The sequence below is a fragment of the Nyctibius grandis genome, chromosome 1 (genome assembly GCF_013368605.1).
Source record: "Nyctibius grandis isolate bNycGra1 chromosome 1, bNycGra1.pri, whole genome shotgun sequence".
In the NCBI taxonomy this organism is placed as follows: domain Eukaryota; kingdom Metazoa; phylum Chordata; class Aves; order Nyctibiiformes; family Nyctibiidae; genus Nyctibius; species Nyctibius grandis.
The window spans coordinates 104,969,144-104,992,278 of record NC_090658.1 but is presented as its reverse complement, the minus strand read 5'-3'; the positions used below and the strand labels follow the sequence as shown (position 1 = coordinate 104,992,278).

The window sequence follows — 23,135 nt, the reverse complement described above, 5'->3', positions numbered from 1 at the left end:
CATCTCCTTCAGCAAGATGTAGGCCACAGTTCATCCATCATCAACCCAAGATCTGGGCACTGTTGGGTCACCTGGTAGTACCAGCTGCAACCAGATGGTTGGACAAAATAAGGACATGAATGTAGCTCTGATGATTCAAAGAGAACATATAATGGGTTATTTATTAAAGTTTTATACTAGCTGTGAAGAATTGATAATTCCTGACCTAGCTTAAAAACTCTTCCAAAAATTATGAACACATTTGGATTAGCAGTATTCATACTGGTTAAGCCTTTCACATCAGATGACTATGATCATTTTTATCTTGTCCAGTCCTGAAAGCAGATTTGCCATCATATTGAGCCAAATGAGAAGGAAATACAGAGAAGGTGGAAATGGGGATGGGTTACTTGGGGGAATATGGAGATATTGTCTAAGCATGTAGGGATGGAGTTAGGAAAGCCAGAGGTTAGCTGGAGCTGAAATTAGTGAGGTCTGTGAACAAAAAAGAGAGTTTCTCAATGTACAGCAGCAGCAGAAGGAAAACTAAGGAAAATGTGGGTTTACTGCTCAATGTGCTTACCTAGTGGCAAAGGACACAGAAAAGGCAAGTCTTTTTCTCTTAGTCTTTACTGATAAGGTCTGCTCTCAGACTTCTTGTGTCTAGTAGGAGAGGGTGTGAGAATGAACACTACTCATAGCAGAGGAAGATACAGTTAAGGAACTCTTAAGCAAGTTCAGCTCTGTGGGATGAGATGAATCCAGTGACGCAGAAGGAACTGGCTAATTTAATTGACAGACCCTTCTTTGTCATCTTTAAAAAGCCACGACAATCAGGGAAGATTCCTGCTGACTGCAAAAATGAAAATCACAGAATCACAGAATCACAGAATGTTAGGGATTGGAAGGGACCTCGAAAGATCATCTAGTCCAATCCCCCTGCCGGAGCAGGATTACCTAGACCATATCACACAGAAATGCATCCAGGTGGGTTTTGAATGTCTCCAGAGAAGGAGACTCCACAACCTCTCTGGGCAGCCTCTTCCAGTGTTCGGTCACCCTCACCGTAAAGAAGTTTTTCCTCATATTTATGTGGAACCTCCTGTGTTCCAGCTTGCACCCATTGCCCCTTGTCCTGTCAAGGGATGTCACTGAGAAGAGCCTGGCTCCATCCTCATGACACTTGCCCTTTACATATTTATAAACATTAATGAGGTCACCCTTCAGTCTCCTCTTCTCCAAGCTAAAGAGACCCAGCTCCCTCAGCCTCTCCTCATAAGGGAGATGTTCCACTCCCTTAATCATCTTCGTGGCTCTGCGCTGGACTCTCTCTAGCAGTTCCCTGTCCTTCTTGAACTGAGGGGCCCAGAACTGGACACAATATTCCAGATGCGGCCTCACCAGGGCAGAGTAGAGGGGGAGGAGAACCTCTCTTGACCTGCTAACAGCACCCCTTCTAATACACCCCAGGATGCCATTGGCCTTCTTGGCCACAAGGGCACATTGCTGGCTCATGGTCATCCTGCTGTCCACTAGGACCCCCAGGTCCCTTTCCCCTACGCTGCTCTCCAACAGGTCTGTCCCCAACTTGTACTCATACGTGGGGTTGTTCTTGCCCAGATGCAGGACTCTACATTTGCCCTTGTTATATTTCATTAAATTTCTCCCCACCCAACTCTCCAGCCTGTCTAGGTCTCTCTGAATGTCTGTGCAGCCTTCCGGTGTGTCAGCCACTCCTCCCAGTTTTGTGTCATCAGCGAACTTGCTGACAGTACACTCTAATCCCTCATCCAAGTCATTAATGAATATATTGAATAGTACTGGTCCCAGTACCGACCCTTGGGGGACTCCGCTAGACACAGGCCTCCAACTGGAGTCTGTCCCATTGACCACCACTCTCTGGCTTCTTTCCTTCAGCCAGTTCACAATCCACCTCACTACCCGATCATCCAGACCACACTTCCTCAGTTTAGCTGCAAGGATGCTGTGGGAGACTCTGTCAAACGCTTTACTGAAATCGAGATAGACCACATCCACAGCTTTACCATCATCTATCCACCGGGTTACGTCCTCATAAAAGGCTATCAAGTTGGTTAAGCATGACTTCCCCTTGGTGAAGCCATGTTGAGTGCCCCTAATGATCCCCCTATCCTTGATGTGCCTAGAGACAGCACCAAGGACAAGTTGTTCCATCACCTTTCCGGGGATGGAGGTGAGGCTGACCGGTCTATAGTTACCCGGGTCCTCCTTCTATGCCCTTTTTGAAGACTGGAGTGACATTCGCTTTCCTCCAGTCCTCAGGCACCTCTCCCGTTGCCCACGACTTAGCAAAGATGATGGAGAGTGGCCTAGCAATGACTTCTGCCAGCTCCCTCAGCACCCGCGGGTGCATCCCATCAGGGCCCATGGATTTATGGACGTACAGATTGCTTAATTGGTCCCTGACCCAGCCCTCATCAACCAAGACAGACTTCTCCTCTATCCTGACTTCTTCTGGGGCCTCAGGGGTCCGGGGCTCCTCAGGACAGCCTCCAGCAGTATAGACAGAGGCAAAGAAGGCATTCAGTAACTCTGCCTTCTTTTTATCCTCTGTCTCCACGGCCCCCACCTCATTCATCAGTGGGCCTACATTGCCTCTGGTGTTGGCTTTACCTGCAATGTATTTGAAGAAGCCCTTTCTGTTGTCCTTGACCTCTCTTGCAAGGTTTAATTGCAAGGAGGCCTTAGCTTTCCTAGTTGCCTCCCTACATCCTCTGACAAGAGACTTATATTCCTCCCAAGTGGCCAGCCCCTCCGTCTTCAAGAAGGGCAACAAGGGGGGTCCAGAGACAAACAAACAAGCCAGGAACTTTCCTCTCATGACACCAGTTGACATGGCATGACTCATGTCAGCACAGATAAAATCTCTTCTTGGAAAATGGGTGGTGTCCTGAAAACTGTGTATTGGAAATGGTTCCTACCCTATTTTAACCTCCAGACCATACTCAGGCAGTTCTTGTTTTGTTTGGTTTACTGTATAAATATAGCCAGTAGAGATGTAGTCAAGGAGACCTAAAGCTGAGTGCAAAGTAGCATTGATGTGTGACACATTAACACAGGACCAGAGAACAGACCCTGGACCTGTTTAATTAAAATGACAGATACATTCATTACTTCACTTATCAGTTAAACACATGCATAGGCACTCCATGGGCAAGCACGTAGACAAGCAGGTTGTAAATGCTTTGCTCATCTGAAGTCAGCTTCCACTCTAAGCAGCAGAACTTATCTGGAACTGGTCAAAGACTATTTAGCAGAACATGTGGAGCAGAGGCGAACCACTGAAAGGGTGCAACCCATTGCTCTGTGGTACATCCCTATATGTGTGATATATTTTCCAGAAGCCTGTTCAGACAGCAATTAATTCTAAAAATAAAATTATTTTATTTGAGTACAGCAGTTTTGAGTACTTTATTAATCTTTAAAAACTCATATGTTTTTTGTTTTCATATTTTTTATTTATTACTGCTCAACAAATGTTTGTCTTACAATAAAAATACGAACAGAAGTCAACAGATAATTGTAAGTTTACAAAAATAGTATAAATTCTGATACAAAGTGAAACTTCCTCAGCGTTCAAGTTCAGTATTGTTACTTAAATGCAAATTCTCTCTTTCTTTTTTTTTTTTTAAACTGCTTATGAATGAAAGTCCAGCAAAACATTATTCACAGACCAAAACTAAAATTTAGGTTAAAAAACTGATCACTAGGAGAGTCGTAGAATGATAATTTAGTATATAACAATAGAAAATGCTACAGCTTATAGAACAGAAAAGAAGTTATGTTTCTTTGGGCATGGGGAATGGCTATATTTGAAGAAAACAAATGAACATATTTATGTAGGAAATGAGCATCTTGCAGTACAGACTGAAGGAAAAATTATTGAAAGTCACAAGATAACACAGTACCGTATTACAGCAATACAGTACAACACAACCCAGGGTATTGTCAACACTACACTGTAATGATGCTTGTATCAATAGCACAAGGAAGCATTTGGCTGCTAGGTAAAGTGTATTCCCTCTTAACTGCATTTCTCCTCAGAGTGGAAAAATATGATCTGACTAACCTGTTCCTAGTAAAGTGAGGGAATAGTTTTTGGATAATGAATTAAATAGCAGTTTCCTAGGAGACGGATTGATGCACAGGAGACAGGATCAATCCTCTTCTCTGGAGCTTGCTTGCTATCCAGTGTGCTCTCAACCTACAATATTAAGCTCCGTTAATAGATCTGGGAATATGAAACCTGTTTCCTGTGCAAAAGTCCTGAATTACCGACGAGTAATTTAGGACGGTTTCCAGGTTACTTACGCTAGCCTCTCATATTCTCTGTAGAAGGAGAGGTGAGTAGGACCCAAATACAGACTTTAAGAATGTATGTGTTACTAGAAGTCTGTGAGGTTATCTTGCCTGCATGCACCACACAGGCACAATTTTGGGGGGCTTAATCTGCATATCTGGGTTGGAATTCCTGTGTTCTGAGGTGTACATTTACGCAGCTTTCGCACTGATGCTTCAACAGAAGGTGAAGCCTGTTATCTTAATTATCCACAGAGAAGGTTACGATGTTATATTCAAGAAGGAATATACTTTTCTTAAATTGTTTTCTTTTAAACTTTTCTTTATGTGTAACTGATAATGTGACTTTGAAGACATTCAGTTCAATTGTAATCATCTATCTTTGCTGTTATTTTGTGACAACAGCAGACATATTGTTTATCTGGGGACAGTTTGTTTACTTACAATAAGCTGGATTTGGAGAGAAAAGAAATTTAGCTGGTTTTTAGGTGTAGCTTGTTACTTTTATTGAACAGATTTCATAGTGTGTTAACCTATGAGTGATAGGATACCAAGTAGTTTAATTTTCCATGGGAAACTTCAGAAATCTTACCTAATTTCTAACACAGGAAAGCTAAGCCAAACCTTTTGTTATAATTAACAGTGACAAGCCTGGATATTCTTGTTATCTGTATGAATTACAAGACCTTCTAAAATGTAGGTAAATTTTTTACCTTAATGAGTTCTACGGTCTATTTTTACCTTGTTGGAAGAAAAGCTGTTGGATCTATTCTGTATTTCCCACTAATAATTTAATTCGGTGATTCCTTCTTGTGCCACGAGTTAGAGAACAGAAATATGTACTTTGCTTTCCTCTTGCTGTTCATTTTTTGGCACACTTTTACTGATATCCTTTCTGATTTGTTTTCTGTGATAAAACATCCCAATTTTTCAACTTCATTTCAAAGATGTTCTCATTGTCTTTATCATTTTCACCACCCCTTTTACACAGATCTTCAAAACCTGCAGTGTGCTCTTTGAATGACAGATTGACTAGCACTTCCAACAGTATTACTGATGAGACAACACCACTGATCTCTTTAATGATACTATATTCTTGTATAATTCTCCAAACTCTCCTTTCTCCCTGCACATACATATTAATTGGAGTCCTTCAATGAACTTTAACAACAACGTAACTAATAATTTGGGGTGCACTTTTTATTCAGTGTAGATTCTCCTTCTCATGGTCCAGCTCACTCTTACTCTCTGGCAAGGAGAATAGAAAACGAAGCAGCAATTTATAAGTCCTACAACAAAATGCGTCTATCTTTACAAAGGTTATAAGCCAACTCTATTTAGGTATTTGTAGATGTGGGTAGATATCCTGAAGCCAGAATCATTTGTGGTTATTTTTACACAAAATTAATGATTAAGCAAATTTACAGAAAGGAGACAAAACAGCTAAAGCAAGGGACAGATTTTTCAAGTTCTGACATTTAGTTTGGACTTAGTGGACTTAGTCTGGACTTCAGTTAGTGCACCAGTGCCAGGATTTATGCAACTCATATAAATTTAGGTACTCAACTTGCCATCCTTCACCTCCTTCACTTATAGCACTGTAATTTTATGTTTTTACAGACATTCATATTAAGCAAGTTCTGTGAACTCAGTTTGCAGATGAGTAACTGGAAGCTGAGGTTAAGTGATGAGTTTTCTATAAGTTGTTGCAAGCAACTTACTATGATGTGTATAAACATACAGAATCCTTATGAAGTTCATTAAATATAATCCTGCTTGCAGTGAAAAAGCTAAGAGCTCAGCTGTGCTTCACAAGAAATGCTTTTACATCTATAGTTTTGAAATCCAGAAGAAAAGGCCAACGAAGAAACCATGAGGAACATCTGAGAAGGCTTAAGCATTTAAAGAGGCAGGAAACTTGGAAGGAAAAATGTGAATAATGCTTTTTCTAATAATACTTTCCCAAGCTCCTCTCATGCTTTACCATGAGATCTTTAGATCTTTCGTTGAAGATCTTCGCTAGTCATCATCCAGCTGAACTTAAACTGGGATGAGGCTGCCTTGTTTGCAAGCTGTTCTATAACAGTAAATGAGAAAAATGCAGCCAATATAATGACATTTTAGAAGAGGAAAGAATTAACAGTATCACAGAGTGAAAGTGTTATTTATAGCTTGACATCCTGAAAAAATGTATTATTTATCTTCACAAATCCCTGAGAGAATTGCACAGACACAGACATGCCCCCAAAAGAGTTACTAGAAGAGACCTAAGGTTGCAGGTCTGCCACAGTCTCCAGGTTCATACTCATCACTCAATGCATATTAAGCACTGCCTCATGCTTTCAACTTGACAGAAAAATAAATGTTTGTCCTTTTCAGTGCTGATGCCCCAGAACATAACAGCAATGTGAAAGATTATAATACTTTGTTGGCACATATGACTCTGACAGCTTGCAGTTTGCTTATAAACACAGGAAAAGGCAAGGAAGATTCCTGTGCTGGTTTCCAGTCCATTGGTCCAAATATTTTTTTTTTTTTTTTTTTATTTTTTTTTTTTGTAATTTGGGCTGGAAGGGACCTTAAAGATCATCTAGTTCCACCACCCTGCCACAGGCAGGGACACCTTTCCACTAGACCAGATTGCTCAAAGCCTCATCCAGTCTGACCTTAAACACTCCCAGGAAGAGGGCATCCACAGCTTCTCTGGGCAACCTGTTCCAGTGTCTCACTACCCTCACAGTAAAGAATTTCTTCCTAATATCTAATCTAAATCTACCCTCTTTCAGTTTAAAACTGTTACCCCTCGCCCTGTCAATACATGCCCTTGTAAAAAGCCCCTCTCCCACTTTGCTGTAGGCCCCCTTCAGGTACTGGAAGGCTGCTATTAGGTGTCCCCAGAGCCTTCTCTTCTTCAGGCTGAACAGCTCCAACTCTCTCAGACTGTCTTCATAGCAGAGGTGCTCCAGCCCTCTGATCATCTTCGTGGCCCTCCTCTGGACTCATTCCAACAGCTCCATGTCCTTCTTCTGTTTGGGGCCCCAGAGCTGGACACAGTACTCCAGGTGGGGTCTCACAAGAGTGGAGTAGAGGGGGAGAATCACCTCCCCCAACCTGCTGGCCACGCTTCTTTTCAACTGTCATGTCTGTATTGGCACATATCTGAGCCCATTCAGGGTCCTGCCAACCCCAATGGGGTGCTGCACAATAGGTGGGTAAGTTTGCATATGCCTGGTCATAGGTCTGATCCTTCCACACTTGCATTTACTGGTAGCAGAGGCAGTCCTTAAATGACTTCTTCCTCCTCCCCTCCATAGATAATAGGCTCACCCTGCAAAGTACACACACATTTTTATTTTAAATCACACATACAAAAATATTTTAATAGTAGACAGAAATATAATTATCTGAGGCTCAAAAGCTGACAAATGGCAAAATGAATAGAAAAATCTGTCTTGAATCACAATCATTCTCAGGCATGAGAACTGAAGCTAGATTTGACTCATAAAATGCAAGGTGACCTGACCGAGATACAAAAATATGGGTTTAATTCACGAAAAGACTCATCTGATATTCAGGCTAGGCTAATTTCTGCAGTACAAGGTTGATCTGTATCCAGGCTTTTCAACATTTCCTTTCCTTTTTGGCATATTTGGGGTTATTTTATTATCTTTTCTTCATTTTGCAAGTTGAATTCTTTGCAATTTGATGTAATAGAGGTAGTAGACATGTGAATCACATAATAGAAAAGAATCACCATGATTTTTTGAAGAGGGATGGTACACATCACATATCTACTCCATTTCCCTTAAATTTTATGAAGTATACTTGTGTTTTCAAAACGTTTTCTACTTTCAGGGTCTTTGAAATACTCTTTATGAAGCTAAATTATCATCTTGTAGGTCCTCTTGTTGTTAATAAGAGGTTCAAGGGGAGAAAGAAAACAGTAGAAATAAATAATTATTTATGAAAATGGAAAAAATTGCCAATAGAAATCTATTACTAGATCCAGAGACCTACACTGGACTTGTGTTAATCACCATATTCATGAATGATTTAGAAAAGGGCATGAATATAAAAGGTAACAAAGTTTTCTGATGATGCTAACTTGAGTAACAAAAATAAAATGATTGTTGAAATGGAGATCCTTTCAAGAAGGACTTGACTGAGTGGTATGGAAAAAGTGGAAAGGGAAATATTCTAAATTTTACATCATTTGAGCAACAAACCAAATAAAATTATCCAGAAACAGTTTTAAAGGTAGCAAAGGAGGAACACTGTAACAAACCGTGGAAATCATCGCTTCTAGTTACGGTGGAAGTCAGAGGTTCAGATGGGTTCAGAAAGCAATTAAGCAAAATTGTTGGGGGAAAAAAGGTACAGACCTGTCTATTAACCAGACATAATGGTTTGCCTCAGGAAGACGCTAACTTGCAGATTGCTCAAAGATGGGAAGTTGTAATGATGGAAAGTATCATTGCAAACTTGCCTTGCCCTGATATTCTCCTCTACACATCTATTCCTGGCCACTGTCAGAGGTGTAACACTGATCAGAGGGATCTTCGACCTCATGCAATATGACCTGCTCTTCTGAAGGATTAGATAACAAAGAAAGAACCAGTCCGATGAAAGCAATAGGACAAGACAGTGCTTTTGGTCTGATTTTATGTCAGTAGGTCAGTGAACCTGAATACAGAAAATACAGGTCATAGCCTGTGATACAGGTCAGTGTCATTTTGCTTTCATAACACCGAAAGCGATACATCACTTAAAACCATCTTTGTCACTGTCCTGGTTTGGCCTAAACCAGGCCGATTTTCCTTTCAGTGATTTTTACTTTCAGCTAAGTCTCCTCTAAGTAACTGCACTTTCTGAAACTAACTGCATGTTTTTGCAGACAGTGTCTGCTTCCAGGACTGATAACGCTCGAAGTTTGTAGTTATCACTGAGGCACCGGTAGGGATGTTGTGCAGAAAGGCTCTTGCTGTACTTGTTCTTGGGAGAAACCAAGGTCACTGCTGAATTCCTCACTGCTTACGAGTGAAGAGCCGAAGGGGGGTCGCAGCTGCAGGGGGGAGCGGACAGGGCAGGTGACCCAAAATTGACCAACGAAGGTATTCCATCCCATACACGTCATTCTCAGTATAAAGCAGGGGGATCATGAGGGTCTCGCTCTCTTTCTGCTACGGCCGGTGTCCAAGGAGGACTCCGTCTGTTTCCCTGCTGCCCCCGATCCCGATCCGTGCGTTCCTGAATCCAGCTCTCGACCGTCGCTAGGCCCAGCCTGGGCCTTCCCGGAGCCTGCCCTGCAGTGCCGGTGGTGACGTGGCTGACTTCAGGGGAGCTCAATCTTGGTTTTGTATATATATTTGTATATATTTGATTATTTCTATTATTGTTATTATACTCTTTTTCATTATTATAGTTTATTAAAACTGTTTTAATTTTCCAACCCAGAAGTCTCTCTCCCTTTTCCCTTTCCCTTTCCCTTTGGGGGGAGCGGGGGGGGGATAACAGAGAGCATCTGCCGCAGGTTTAATAGCCGGCCCAGCTTTAAACCGTGACAGATTTATTTGGAAAAAGACTAGTCAAGTGCAGTAGTGGGAAGGGGGGAAAGAGAGAATGAGGAGATCAGTCTGTAACCGTTTCACCCCTTATTCCATACCATTCACGTCATACTCAGATCACCACTAACTTTTCATTTTAAAATATATACAGATAACATTAGTTTATGATTCATCTCTATACAAAAGAAAAGTTCATCAAGTTCATTTAGTTCAGGATTGTGGGTTTCCATCTGGCTAGGAGTCTCCCAGGGTAGGAGAGATGGTATGAGCTTTGTCACAGTTCGTGCCCACGGGTTGCAGGTTAAAGATGTCAGTCTCGAGGAGGTTACTGGACGCCACTTGCAGCTAGCTCCGGTCTCCTCACCACTGCTTCAACCTGAAAGACACTTATGAACACTGTTAGTATTATGCAGCAATTAACATCATGCAGTTCAGAATTAAGTATTCTCACCCAGAATCAGATCACCTTCAGGGACACGTCGGACTCCACCATCCTGCAGCATCACCCACCAAGTACATCCAGGTCCTTGAGCAAAAGCAATCCCATGAATGGGTTTACCTTTGCCCGTAGCAGGAAGAACCCAGACAGTTTTTCCCAACAGATTCCTTTCATGCACCACAGGGACTTTATCCCCTTCTACTGTATGTAAAAGGTCTGACTGAGCAGGGCCAGCTCGGTTGATAGATCCTCTGGTGTTAACTAACCAGGTAGCTTGTGCCAAATGCTTATCCCAGTTTTTAAAGGTTCCACCCCCCATTGCTTTTAGGGTAGTTTTTAATAGCCCATTATACCGTTCAACTTTCCCAGATGCTGGTGCATGATAGGGGATGTGATATACCCATTCGATGCCTTGCTCTTTGGTCCAGTTATCTATGAGACTGTTTTTGAAATGAGTCCCATTGTCCGACTCAATTCTCTCTGGTGTGCCATGTCGCCACAAGATTTGCTTTTCAAGGCCCAGAATAGTGTTCCGGGCAGTGGCATGGGGCACAGAGTATGTTTCCAGCCATCCGGTGGTCGCCTCCACCGTGGTAAGCACATAACGTTTACCCTGGCGGGTTTGAGGGAGTGTGATGTAGTCAATTTGCCAGGCCTCCCCATATTTATATTTCAACCACCGTCCCCCATACCACAAAGGTTTTAACTGTTTGGCTTGCTTAATTGCGGCGCATGTTTCACAATCATGGATAACCTGTGCAATAGAGTCCATGGTTAAGTCCACCCCTCGGTCACGAGCCCATCTGTATGTTGCATCTCTCCCTTGATGACCTGAAGTGTCATGAGCCCACCAAGCTAAAAATAGTTCACCTTTATGTTCCCAGTCCAAATCTATTTGGAACACTTTAGCAGCTTGATCCACTTGTTGGTTGTTTCGATGTTCCTCAATTGCCCGACTTTTAGGTACGTGAGCATCTACATGACGTACCTTCACGACTAGTTTCTCTAGCCGAGCAGCAATATCTTGCCACAGTTCAATAGCCCAAATAGGTTTACCTTTACGCTGCCAGTTGCTTCGCTTCCACTGCTTTAACCACCCCCACAAGGCATTTGCCACCATCCATGAGTCAGTATAAAGATACAGCCTTGGCCACTTTTCTCGTTCAGCAATGTCTAAAGACAGCTGGATGGCTTTTACCTCTGCGAATTGACTTGATTCACCTTGTCTTTCTGTGGCTTCTGTGACTCGTCGTATGGGACTCCATACAGCAGCTTTCCACTTCTGATGCTTTCCTACAAGACGGCAGGATCCATCGGTGAACAGGACATATTGCTTTTCATCCTCTGGTAGTTCATTATACGGTGGGGCTTCTTCAGCACGTGTCACCTCCTTTTCTGGTGGCATTCCGAAGTCTTTGCCTTCTGGCCAGTCCATGATCACTTCTAAGATTCCTGGGCGATTAGGGTTTCCTATTCGAGCCCTCTGTGTAATTAATGCAATCCATTTACTCCATGTAGCATCAGTTGCATGATGAGTAGTAGGAACCTTACCCTTGAACATCCAGCCTAGTACTGGTAATCGGGGTGCCAGGAGAAGCTGTCCCTCAGTACCAATTACCTCTGAAGCAGCTCTAACTCCTTCATATGCTGCCAGTATCTCTTTTTCAGTTGGGGTGTAATTGGCCTCGGAGCCCTTGTATCCTCGACTCCAAAATCCTAGGGGTCGACCTCGAGTCTCCCCTGGTACTTTCTGCCAGAGGCTCCAGGTAGGACCATTGTCCCCAGCTGCTGTGTAGAGCACATTTTTAACATCTTGTCCCATACGGATTGGTCCAAGGGCTACTGCATGCACAATTTCTTGTTTAATCTGTTCAAAAGCCTGTTGTTGTTCAGGGCCCCACTGAAAATCATTTTTCTTTCTGGTCACTTGATAAAGAGGGCGTACAATCTGGCTGTAATCTGGAATATGCATTCTCCAGAAACCCACAACACCTAAGAAGGCTTGTGTTTCCTTTTTGTTAGTTGGTGGGGACATAGTTGTTATTTTGTTGATCACCTCTATCGGGATCTGGCGACGCACATCTTGCCATTTAATCCCTAAAAACTGGATCTCCCGGGCAGGCCCCTTGACCTTGCCTCTTTTTATGGCAAAACCAGTTTGCAGAAGAATTTGAATTATTTTCTCCCCTTTGTCAAAAACTTCTGCTGCTGTATCACCCCATACAATGATGTCATCAATATATTGCAAATGTTCTGGAGCTCCACCCTCTTCTAGTGCAGTCTGGATCAGTCCGTGGCAAATAGTAGGACTGTGTTTCCACCCCTGGGGCAGTCGATTCCAGGTGTACTGGATACCTCTCCAGGTAAAAGCAAACTGTGGCCTGCACTTTGGTGCCAAAGGAATAGAGAAAAATGCATTAGCAATGTCTATAGTGGCGTACCACTTGGCTGCCTTTGATTCCAGTTCGTATTGAAGTTCTAGCATGTCTGGCACAGCAGCACTCAGAGGTGGCGTAACTTCATTTAGGCCATGACAGTCCACAGTTAATCTCCATTCTCCATCAGACTTTTGCACTGGCCATATAGGACTATTAAAGGGTGAGCAAGTCTTGCTAATCACTCCTTGATTTTCTAATTGTCTAATCAGTTTATGAATGGGGATCAGGGAGTCTCGATTGGTGTGATATTGTCGTCTGTGCACCGTGGCAGTAGCAACTGGCACCTGTTGTTCTTCAACTTTCAGCAACCCCACAACAGAAGGATCCTCTGAGAGGCCAGGCAAGGTAGACAGCTGTTTAATGTCCTCAGTCTCTACAGCTGCTACACCAAAGGCCCATCTATATCCTTTTGGGTCCTTAAAATACCCTTTCTTAAGGTAGTCTATGCCAAGGATGCATGGAGCATCTGGACCAGTCACAATGGGGTGCTTTTTCCATTCATTTTCAGTTAGGCTTACTTCGGCTTCCAATACAGATAACTCTTGAGATCCCCCTGTTATTCCCGAAATACTGACAGATTCTGTCCCTTTATGATTCGATGGCATGAGGGTGCACTGTGCACCAGTGTCTACCAAGACTCGATACTTTTGTGGTTCTAATGTGCCAGGCCATCGAATCCACACAGTCCAATAAATCCTGTTATCCCTCTCCTCCTCCTGGCTGGAGGCAGGGCCCCTCTAATTAAAGATTGGATTCGTGCAGCTCACGGGGATTGGGCCTTCATTTCCCCTATTCACTCTTGGAAAAAAGGGACTTGAGGCCCATCTACCCTGACTGGGGTCCTGCTCATTGGTAACTGGAGCAGCCATCCTCCTAGGAAAATTCTCTCTGGTATTTCTGTTAGCTTGCAACTCACGTACTCGTGCCTGTAGGGTACTGGTAGGTTGTCCATGCCATCTGTTCATGTCCTCCCCATAATCACGCAGGGTAAACCACAGGATACCTCGTGACGTGTTCCGTTTTCTTTGAGCCGGTCCAGTAGGAGGGCGTTTCCTCCTAAAGGCTGCAACGCGGGCCTGTGTAGGTAGAGATTCAAGTTTATTCTCGATCCTGGACAGTTTGTCTGACAGTTGTTTAAATGAGTCCTTGTTCTCCTTAGTCAGTTTTTCCACAGCCGAGGCACGGGCCTGCAGTGGGGAAGAAATACTATCTTCATACTGTCGCATACAGTTAGCCATTTCGCCCACACTAGGTCGTGCCATAGCATCTTCTTCCCAGACTAATATTGACAATGTATGGGTATGTGTTGGTGGAGCACTCTTCACAACCTTCCGGAACATGGATCGGTTGCATTCCACTTCATCAGGATTTACAGGATCTACAATGTCCTGAGGGTGTTTATAAATGATCTCTTGCACCGCTAGTTCTCTAAGGCAGTTAATACCTTTTTCTATAGTGGTCCATTTGCTCAGGTGGCTCATAACATCATCTTTATAGGGATACCTGCTCTTTACAGCTGACAAGAGTCGCCTCCAGAGACTGATAGTGTTCGACCTTCTTGGAAGCATCTTATCAATACCACCATCTCTGGACAGGGATCCCAACTGTCTGGCTTCTCTACCATCCAATTCTATGCTATCTGCCCCATTATCCCAGCATCGGAGCAACCAGGTAATAATTGGCTCACCGTCATAACGACTAAAATCTTTTCTTATATTTCGCAGTTCTTTCAGGGATAAGGAGTGGTAGGTTATCTCTACTTCCGAGTCCGAGTCTTCCTGTGATTGTTCTGCTTTAGAAGGACCTTTCTTGTCCTTCTTGTGTAATGGGCCTTCTTTAAAAAGACGATCAAGGAAACCCCCCTCTGTGTCAGGCCCTGACTCTGACTGAGAAGGGCCCTCACCTGGGGCCTGTGCTGGCTCTGCCTTAGAAGCCTCTGAGTCATCATCCTTCACTTTACTAGCTGATTTCTTTCGGTGTTTTCTCCTGGTTACAGGGGCAGCATGATACCTCCCGCTGTTGCTGCACTGACATCTAATCACGTAGCACACCAGTAACACATTCAGGACACACAAAAATAACGACATGCCCTGTTCGAATTTTGCAGGAATCAGCTTGGCAAAAAAGGAGCAGATACTATCAAAATCAGTTAAAAGACACCCGGTGTGCGCAGCTACGGATTCGCGATTAAAGCTGCCCATCATTGTATCATAGAGATAAGAGATCGGAATAATAACTGCCCAGTTTATCACGACATAAATCAGTATCACAACCCATACCGAAACGACACATTTCGACCAGCACGCCCTGTTGAACGACATGAAAACACTAACACACAGCGCATACGGCAAGTAAGGTATTATTACACTTAACTCTAAAACAAGCTTTATAAAGAGAAGAGGTAACACAAGGCTCACAAATAACATTACCATCTTAGCTATCTATTTTAATTTCCAACCCCTCGTAAATCTCAAAGGAAGAAATCTGATACTCTCTTGGCTGAGCTCTCCGGATCTCCTCCCACTGGAGCTGGGATTCGACTTATCAGAGCAACCTGTCGGAGCTTCTCTCGAGCCCCACGTTGGGCGCCAAATAAATCTGTCACGGTTTAAAGCTGGGCCGGCTATTAAACCTGCGGCAGATGCTCTCTGTTATCCCCCCCCCGCTCCCCCCAAAGGGAAAGGGAAAGGGAAAAGGGAGAGAGACTTCTGGGTTGGAAAATTAAAACAGTTTTAATAAACTATAATAATGAAAAAGAGTATAATAACAATAATAGAAATAATCAAATATATACAAATATATATACAAAACCAAGACTGAGCTCCCCTGAAGTCAGCCACGTCACCACCGGCACTGCAGGGCAGGCTCCGGGAAGGCCCAGGCTGGGCCTAGCGACGGTCGAGAGCTGGATTCAGGAACGCACGGATCGGGATCGGGGGCAGCAGGGAAACAGACGGAGTCCTCCTTGGACACCGGCCGTAGCAGAAAGAGAGCGAGGCCCTCATGATCCCCCTGCTTTATACTGAGAATTACGTGTATGGGATGGAATACCTTCGTTGGTCAATTTTGGGTCACCTGCCCTGTCCGCTCCCCCCTGCAGCTGCGACCCCCCTTCGGCTCTTCACTCGTAAGCAGTGAGGAATTCAGCAGTGACCTTGGTTTCTCCCAAGAACAAGTACAGCAAGAGCCTTTCTGCACAACATCCCTACCGGTGCCTCAGTGATAACTACAAACTTCGAGCGTTATCAGTCCTGGAAGCAGACACTGTCTGCAAAAACATGCAGTTAGTTTCAGAAAGTGCAGTTACTTAGAGGAGACTTAGCTGAAAGTAAAAATCACTGAAAGGAAAATCGGCCTGGTTTAGGCCAAACCAGGACAGTCACTGTTTTGCTTCCCATTCTGAATCTCTCTTGTCTACTTAAAATGCACATTCTACAGAATAGAGATTGTTCCTTGCTGAGTGTTGTAAAGGGTAGATCCAGAGCTCTAATTGCCATGAAAACCTTTACTATAAATAATACGATGTTTTGTGCTAAATTCATTTGAAAGGCCTTTATTTCCTTTAAAATAAACAAATTTTTTCTTAAAAAAAAAAAAGCTTTGTGCCTCTTTCTTATTATTCCTCAAAATACTTAATATGAAAGCATCCATCTTGTCTCATATCACACCAAAGATCCTGTGCTGTTTCCAAATGGGTCAGGAGCAGATGCTAGGGAAATTAAGAAACAGTTTATATTTGGAGTTGTATTTTCTCTGGCTTCAGAGCTCTTGAGTGCAATGTTGCATCCAAACTGCTTCATTTAACAGCTTTGATGGACTTGTAGTAAATGTGCCTTGGCTTCTACAACGAGTTCCACTATTCACATAAACATGAAGTTAAGAAGAGCTTTTTCTTTTTTACTTATTTAAACTTGCTGACTGAAATTATCATTGAGCATGCCTTGTCTTAAAAGAGTAAACACAGAGACCTCTTCAGGAAAGGTGTACTGTAATTTGTTCTATCAAGGTTGGACCTGTGCCCTGATCATTAAATGTGTTTGCTTCTAAATATTTGTAGAATTGGTGGAGTGAATACTGCAGATGGAACACATGAATTTTCATATATCAAACCCAATTTTTTTTCTGAACTCCTTTCAGTACTTGGCTGTTAATAAGCACATGGCCCAAGAAAAGCATGGAGGAGCAGTGTACTTTTTTTTTTTGTATGAATTGTACCACCTTGGAAATTATACCTGTAACATATAGGAAATATGCTAGGCAATTCTGTTGCAGGTTGCACAACAGAATTTTCACCAAGACTCAGATTCTCATATTGCTTTCAGTTCATCTGAATTTGCAGAACTATGCAGTGTTTTATTGTAATTTGTACTACTGCAGCATAAGTCTACTGACATGAATGAAGTTACTTCTCATTTACAGTCGTGTGAATGAGATTAGAATCAGACTTTTTCACTTCAAGTACGTTCTGCATTGGTGGATGTTAATAATGAAGACAGCATGATCTAACCAACTGCTGATTTTTCTTATCTGATCACTGCTAGAAACAGAGCAAGTTCTTATAGCTTTGCCTCATTTTAATAGTGCTAGTGAGCTAATAAATCACTAAAGCATAGCTGATATTCTTGCAATATTTGGGTAATGGTACCTTAGCAAGCTCTTGCATTGTCTAAAACAGGATCCTGCTGAACAGGATGATGCTTTCTACACACAAAGAGAAAAATGCCTGAGGTTGGCTAAACAAGGTTAATTGTTGGATGCTTCTTATATCACCAGTTGTTCCAAAAATTCAACAGCAGGTTTTAATAGTTTCTCTCACGTTAAAATTAGTTTTGCCTCTTTAGCCATTTGCCTCTAACCATCACTGAATTAATGCTAAGACAAGAAGCGGCCTAAAGGAAATGTGGTGCTGCAAATGCATTGTGTGATGGAGCATCATTATGTTCATTTATAAGATTTGCTGATTAATTCATTCTTTTCATAAAAAAATACAGTATTCATTTTTCTTTTGTGGTTCTTTACACCCTACTGCCTGGTAGTTACTACTCTTATTACCCACTGAATTTTATGGTTGTATAGGTTTCCAAACCTGGCTTTTTCTATCAGTCTTTCTCTCTTGCTCTCAGCTTCTTTCTGCTTGCTCATTTACCGTCTTCCTTTCTTCACTATTTAGTTGATGACAGCCCATCTCCTTCTCAGGAACTACTTAGTGATGCTGCCAGGGAAGCAGCACTTTCACCTTGAAATACCATTATAGGAGGAAAGATACCAGAGGGGCTTCACAGATAAAATCTGGAACGTGACTGACCAGAATTGCTCAAGTAAATAAACAGTAAGGCTGGCAGTTTTCTGTTGAACTGTCATGTGGTATATTCCATGAGAGAGGGAAAGGGGACAGAGAAAAGCTGTTAAATAAGAACAGTGAAAGGAAGATGGGAAGGAAGGATGTATTCACACAATCTGCCTCTACTGCCAATACAGCAGTCTATTTCTCTTCAGCAGTCCTGTTTACGTGGTTTGCTTCCCAAGAATGAAAGCACCTGTTAAAATGTTCAGCAAAAGCTAAACAGAAACCCTCTGGCTCAGCTGCCTCTTAACCCCAGTTTGCAAAACCTTTAAAATTCATTCTTCTTTGATAAAAGGCTCCTAATTTAATATGCTATTAGACGAGTATGGCACAAATCCTCTGAATCAAACAGATTTCAAAATGAAAGGGCTAGTCTCTAAGATATGAAAAAATGCTGCTTATTTGTGTGATTAATAAAAATCTAAGTCTGCAATAGAATTACTATTATGGAGGGGGAGAATGTGTTTGACAAAGCAATAAACTTGGATGCTGAAGTAGGGTTGTTCTCTATGAATGTCAGTTCCTAGGAGCTATCAGATGCGATAAAGCATAAAATTGTGTTTGATTTATATTCACACGGTCTAATATCATACAATAAGTAGTATTGAAAGCCACAAGGCATATCTTCTAGGGCTGGTAATTTCAATTCAGGATTTTTGGATTAGTGATGGAAAGTTATGGATTAGAAGAGATATCAATGTATGCGAACCTTTTAGCTAAATAAAGTACCGGACAGTACTCTCCTGAGATAAGAAGGTTAATAGATATAACCTTGAATTTATGCTTCTTTTAAGTGCTGGGTAGTCGATATATTCTTTGTTTATAGAAGTTTGTAAAACCACATGTTAAACAGGTTTTGAACTGAAAAAACAGTTAACAAAATAAGAATTACATACTTTTGAGCATTTGGTGTTCACTTGCATACAAAAAGAACAAATTCAAACTGTTGCACTAGTCTTGATGCAAATAGTATAGTTAAAAGAAAACATAAATCAGGACTAAAATTCATCAGATGAATCTATTTTGCTAACACACTTTCACAAATTAGAAAGCCAGAGAGGACTACAGTAATTATCTAGTGTGACCTCTGGCACACCACAGGTCGTACGACTTTTCTGAATTAATTCCCATTTCAGCTAGCACTTACCTTTTAGAAAGGCATTTGATCTTGATTTTAAAATGTACAGCTAAAATGACTCAATTTGAAACGTATTTCCTCAGTAGCAGAGTTTTGTACATGAATATTTTCGCTTAGTCAAGTTTCACTCATACTTCTAGATACCTTGACCTGTTTTCATAGGTATACTTTTTTATACCATCAAGGACCACATGACGCTTTCTGGCTGCAGATTCATGATGAGAGTGTGTGTTTAGCTGATATACCCCTGGCCTTTGGATCATCTGTCAGCTTCTTCAAGGTCACTGAACGACGAGTGTAACAAAACCAAGAACTGGCAGCAGAAATGCACAGGCTCAGAGATGACTCTTTGTCTACCATTTCATTCTGAGATCTGTTAGTTAGCCCATTTTTAATCTTCATAATGTGTGCCATATTGATTTTTTACTATCCTGCCTTCCTAATCAGAATGTGCTATATCAATCAAAGCAAATGTCTTACAGTACTCTAGGAATACCAAATTTATGCAGTTTATCAACCTGCATAATCAATTATTTGTGTCTTTACCAATCAAACTTGTAATCTTGTTGAAAAAATAATGAGCCCTAAGATGCATTTTTCATAAAAACATGTTGTTTCTTAATATTTATACCTTTGTAATTCAATTCCTTACTATTGGTGAAGAAGGAAGAAAAAAGCACTCTATGTCAAAAAAGGCATGACCTGTTGCAGACTTTATGACAACTTGGAAGGAAATATTGGAATTATGGATGAACATTTTAACATATGAAACAAGCTGGAGCATGAGTGTGGTTGTGTGTTACTGATGACCAAATTGTCATGCTCTATGTCTTTTCACCAGTAGCAAAGATCATGACAAGCTCCTTAAACACGTCTCTTTTTCTGTACCAAACAGATCTGCATTCCCACATTCTCAGGAGAGTTTAAATCATTTCTCAAAACTCATACCTCAACTAATATAACTTCAGATGTTTCCATTAGCAGCAGAGTGTCTAATCTTTATTTATGATGCTTGCAAAGTCTACCTTTCTAATTTATGTAAGACAGGTGCTGATCCTGTGTATCCAAGTATATCTCACTCTTTAATGTATTTAGCCTAAAAAGTCCACTCAACTGCCCTGTTGAATAGGAAAGGGATTTTTCCTTTGTTTTACAGGGAACTAAAGCAAAGAGAGCAGGTCTATAGAAATAGGTGTAGGTATACCAGGTGTAGGTATGCTGTATTGGACTTTGAAGGCAGTAGGGAAGGCTGCACACTGATAAAGAACAATTCAGGAACCTGAAGCACTGTCTAGAACTAAGCACTGCAGTGTTTATGAGTATCTGCCACACTATTATGTTTATGTGTTGGAAGTGGAGTCCCACCATAATAGTTCCTCCATTCCTATGGAATTGCAGACCCTGCACTGGAACGCTTAACTGAGTGAGGGTGTGCCATTTCACAATGGAAGTGGTGCTTATATCAGACTCATTAAATTATTCAGCTGGGAAGTGAACAGATTACCTGAATAAGAGGGTTTTTTTTTCAGTCGGGGAGGGATAAGTCCAGACCTATCCCTTGTCTTTTGGGAACTGTACACTGGGCAAAGTATGAAAATGATACAAGAAGCAATGGTCAGAAGCCAGGAATCCTGTCACACTGTTTTAACTAGCACTTCTGGGCTCTCTTGAATTGCTTTCTGCCAGCTCAGCTCAATTCAGAATAGCTAAGGGGCAGTTGCTGTCTTCAGATCCCAAACTGGATATTTGAAACAACCTCAGCGCAGAGAGTCTGCATGCTAGACTCAAGCTTACAGTGAGCTCTCAGCGATCTTCAAATCTGATGAAACCCCACGTTTAAGTGCTCTTAGGATTTTCCCATCAGGGTTAATTCCTCTGTTTTAGCTCCATACTCATCCCAGCTTTCAAAGGGGCACAGAAAGGAGACAGCCTCATTAGCCACTAGTTTTTAATGGCTCCTTTCACCTTGTGCTTCCTTCCACAGCAGCCTTCCACTGCCTTTAATCTACAAATATCTTGAATATATATGGTATTTTATGTAGAAAGATCTAAAGAGAAGTGCCTGTGCAAGAGAGGGCGGGAAACTAGGGGAGACAGAGTCAGAATAGGGATGGATAAGCTGGGAGCAGGGTCGGGGAGAGAGATGCGTGGGTAGAGGGGGGGCAGGCGGTGCAAAGATGAGGGGGTGTGCAGAGGTGCATGTGCATGGTTTGGGGAATGAAAATCGGCGTCGTTTGAAACGGACGTGACTTTTCCAGCGGGGTCAGGTGCAGTCCGGCACCCGAGACATGCAATCCACGCTGACCAGCCTTTTTCCCGGTCGGGGAGGGGGCGCAGCCTCGGCGTCCGCGGCTGCGCCCCCTCCCCGGCCGGGAAAAAGGCTGGTCAGGGCGGGTTGGGGACCGACGTGGATCCCCAGCCTGTTCCCGCATTGGTTCCCGTAAGTTCCCGCGTCATTTTTTCTCCCCACACCCTGTTTTTTCGCACTAACAACCACAAGCCTTCGATGGACGGGCGGGAGAAAGCTCGGATGCTCTGAGAGGGTCTGGGTCTGTTTTATTTTTTTTTTTCCCCAGCCCCCCTTCCGCCGCGGATTAACCATCAGGGATGTCCGGGATTCAACCCGAGGATGGTTCCCCTCCGTGCAGGAATTGGACGACCGGCTCGGAGCTAAACGAAACGCGGGAGGCTTTTTTAACCCCCTCCTCCGACTACGACGATGCGGAGTTCCTGCGATACCTCTGGAAGGAGTATTTGCATCCCAAGGAGTACGAATGGGCGCTGATCGCCGGCTACATCGTCGTCTTCATCGTGGCGCTCGTCGGGAACGTCCTGGGTGAGTCGCGCTCCCCCCCCAAACTTCCCGTTCCCCCTCACTGAGGTGGGGGTTTGCACAGGTGGCGGCTGAAAACCGGGGCTGGGTTTCGCTTCCCCCGCTGGAAACGCAGCAGCGGGGGAAAGTTAAGGCTGCGCGGAAGGGGCCTTTGCTGCGGGACGGCGTGAAAACCGCTCCCCCGGCGCTTGCGAGGGGCTGCGGCGGCATTCGCTCGCTGCCGGGGCTGGGCGGGCGGCGAGGGACCGGCGGAGCTCACCGGGAGGACCCGCTGAGGGAGAGCCGAGGGGCTGCCGGCCGCCTCCCGTCCCTGTCCGCCGGGCCGAGGTGCTGAACGGCTCCCCCCTCCCAGCCCCGCCGCCCTGCCCGCCCCGGCCGGCGGCCCCGCGTCTCCGCCCGCCCGGGCGGCTGCTGCTCCCCCTCACAGCTCCGGCCCGCTCGGCGGACTAACAAAAGCGCGGGCTTTTCTGAAGGAGACGGGGGCTGCGGGGCGCGGGGTGTGGGGCACCGAACCCGGGACGGCGCCCGCCCCGCGCGGGGAACCGGCGGCCGCTCCCTCAGCAGCCGGCGGGCGGAAGGCGCGCGGCGCAACAGCCGCGACACGGGGATGCGGGGGGGGGGAGGGGAGGCCGGTGCGTTCCCGGGCTCTCATTGGGGGAAGCGAGGCGGGGCGGTGCCTCGGGGCCCGCCCCCTCCCGCTCCCATTCATCCCTGAAGGAGGCGGCGGGCGGGGGCTGCAGGGGGGCTGCCTGTGGCGGGAGCAGGGCGGGCGGGGGGCGGCGGGACACCCACCCTCGGGCGGTGAGGGGGAGTGCGGAGGAGAGCCGAGGGCAGGAACGGGACGGCACGGGTGGGCTGGGGCGGCGGGAAGCGGGAGCCTTTACAGGAACAGGCGGGGGCGGCGAAGCGGGGTCTGGCCGTCGGGAGCCCGCCCGCCGCTCCCCCTCTCTCCGCTCCCGAGCGGAGCTGCTCCTCCGCTATCGCTCCCCGAGCTCGCAGCCGGAGCCAGTGGAGCGTGACTGAGGCGGGGGCGGCCCCACGCCGGGGCTTGTGGCCGGGGAG

General features: G+C 44.1%; 1 protein-coding gene across 1 annotated transcript in view; it reads left to right on the top strand.

Moving 5' to 3' along the window:
• Window positions 1-21,528: 21,528 nt before the first annotated feature.
• The window catches only part of HCRTR2 (hypocretin receptor 2), a 39,247-nt gene continuing 37,640 nt past the window's right edge, over window positions 21,529-23,135 (top strand). Inside the window, exons 1-2 of the mRNA XM_068413368.1 lie at window positions 21,529-21,680; window positions 21,889-22,076. Of these exons, the coding sequence (XP_068269469.1) occupies window positions 21,529-21,680; window positions 21,889-22,076 (340 nt within the window). The remainder of the gene's footprint in view (window positions 21,681-21,888; window positions 22,077-23,135) is intronic.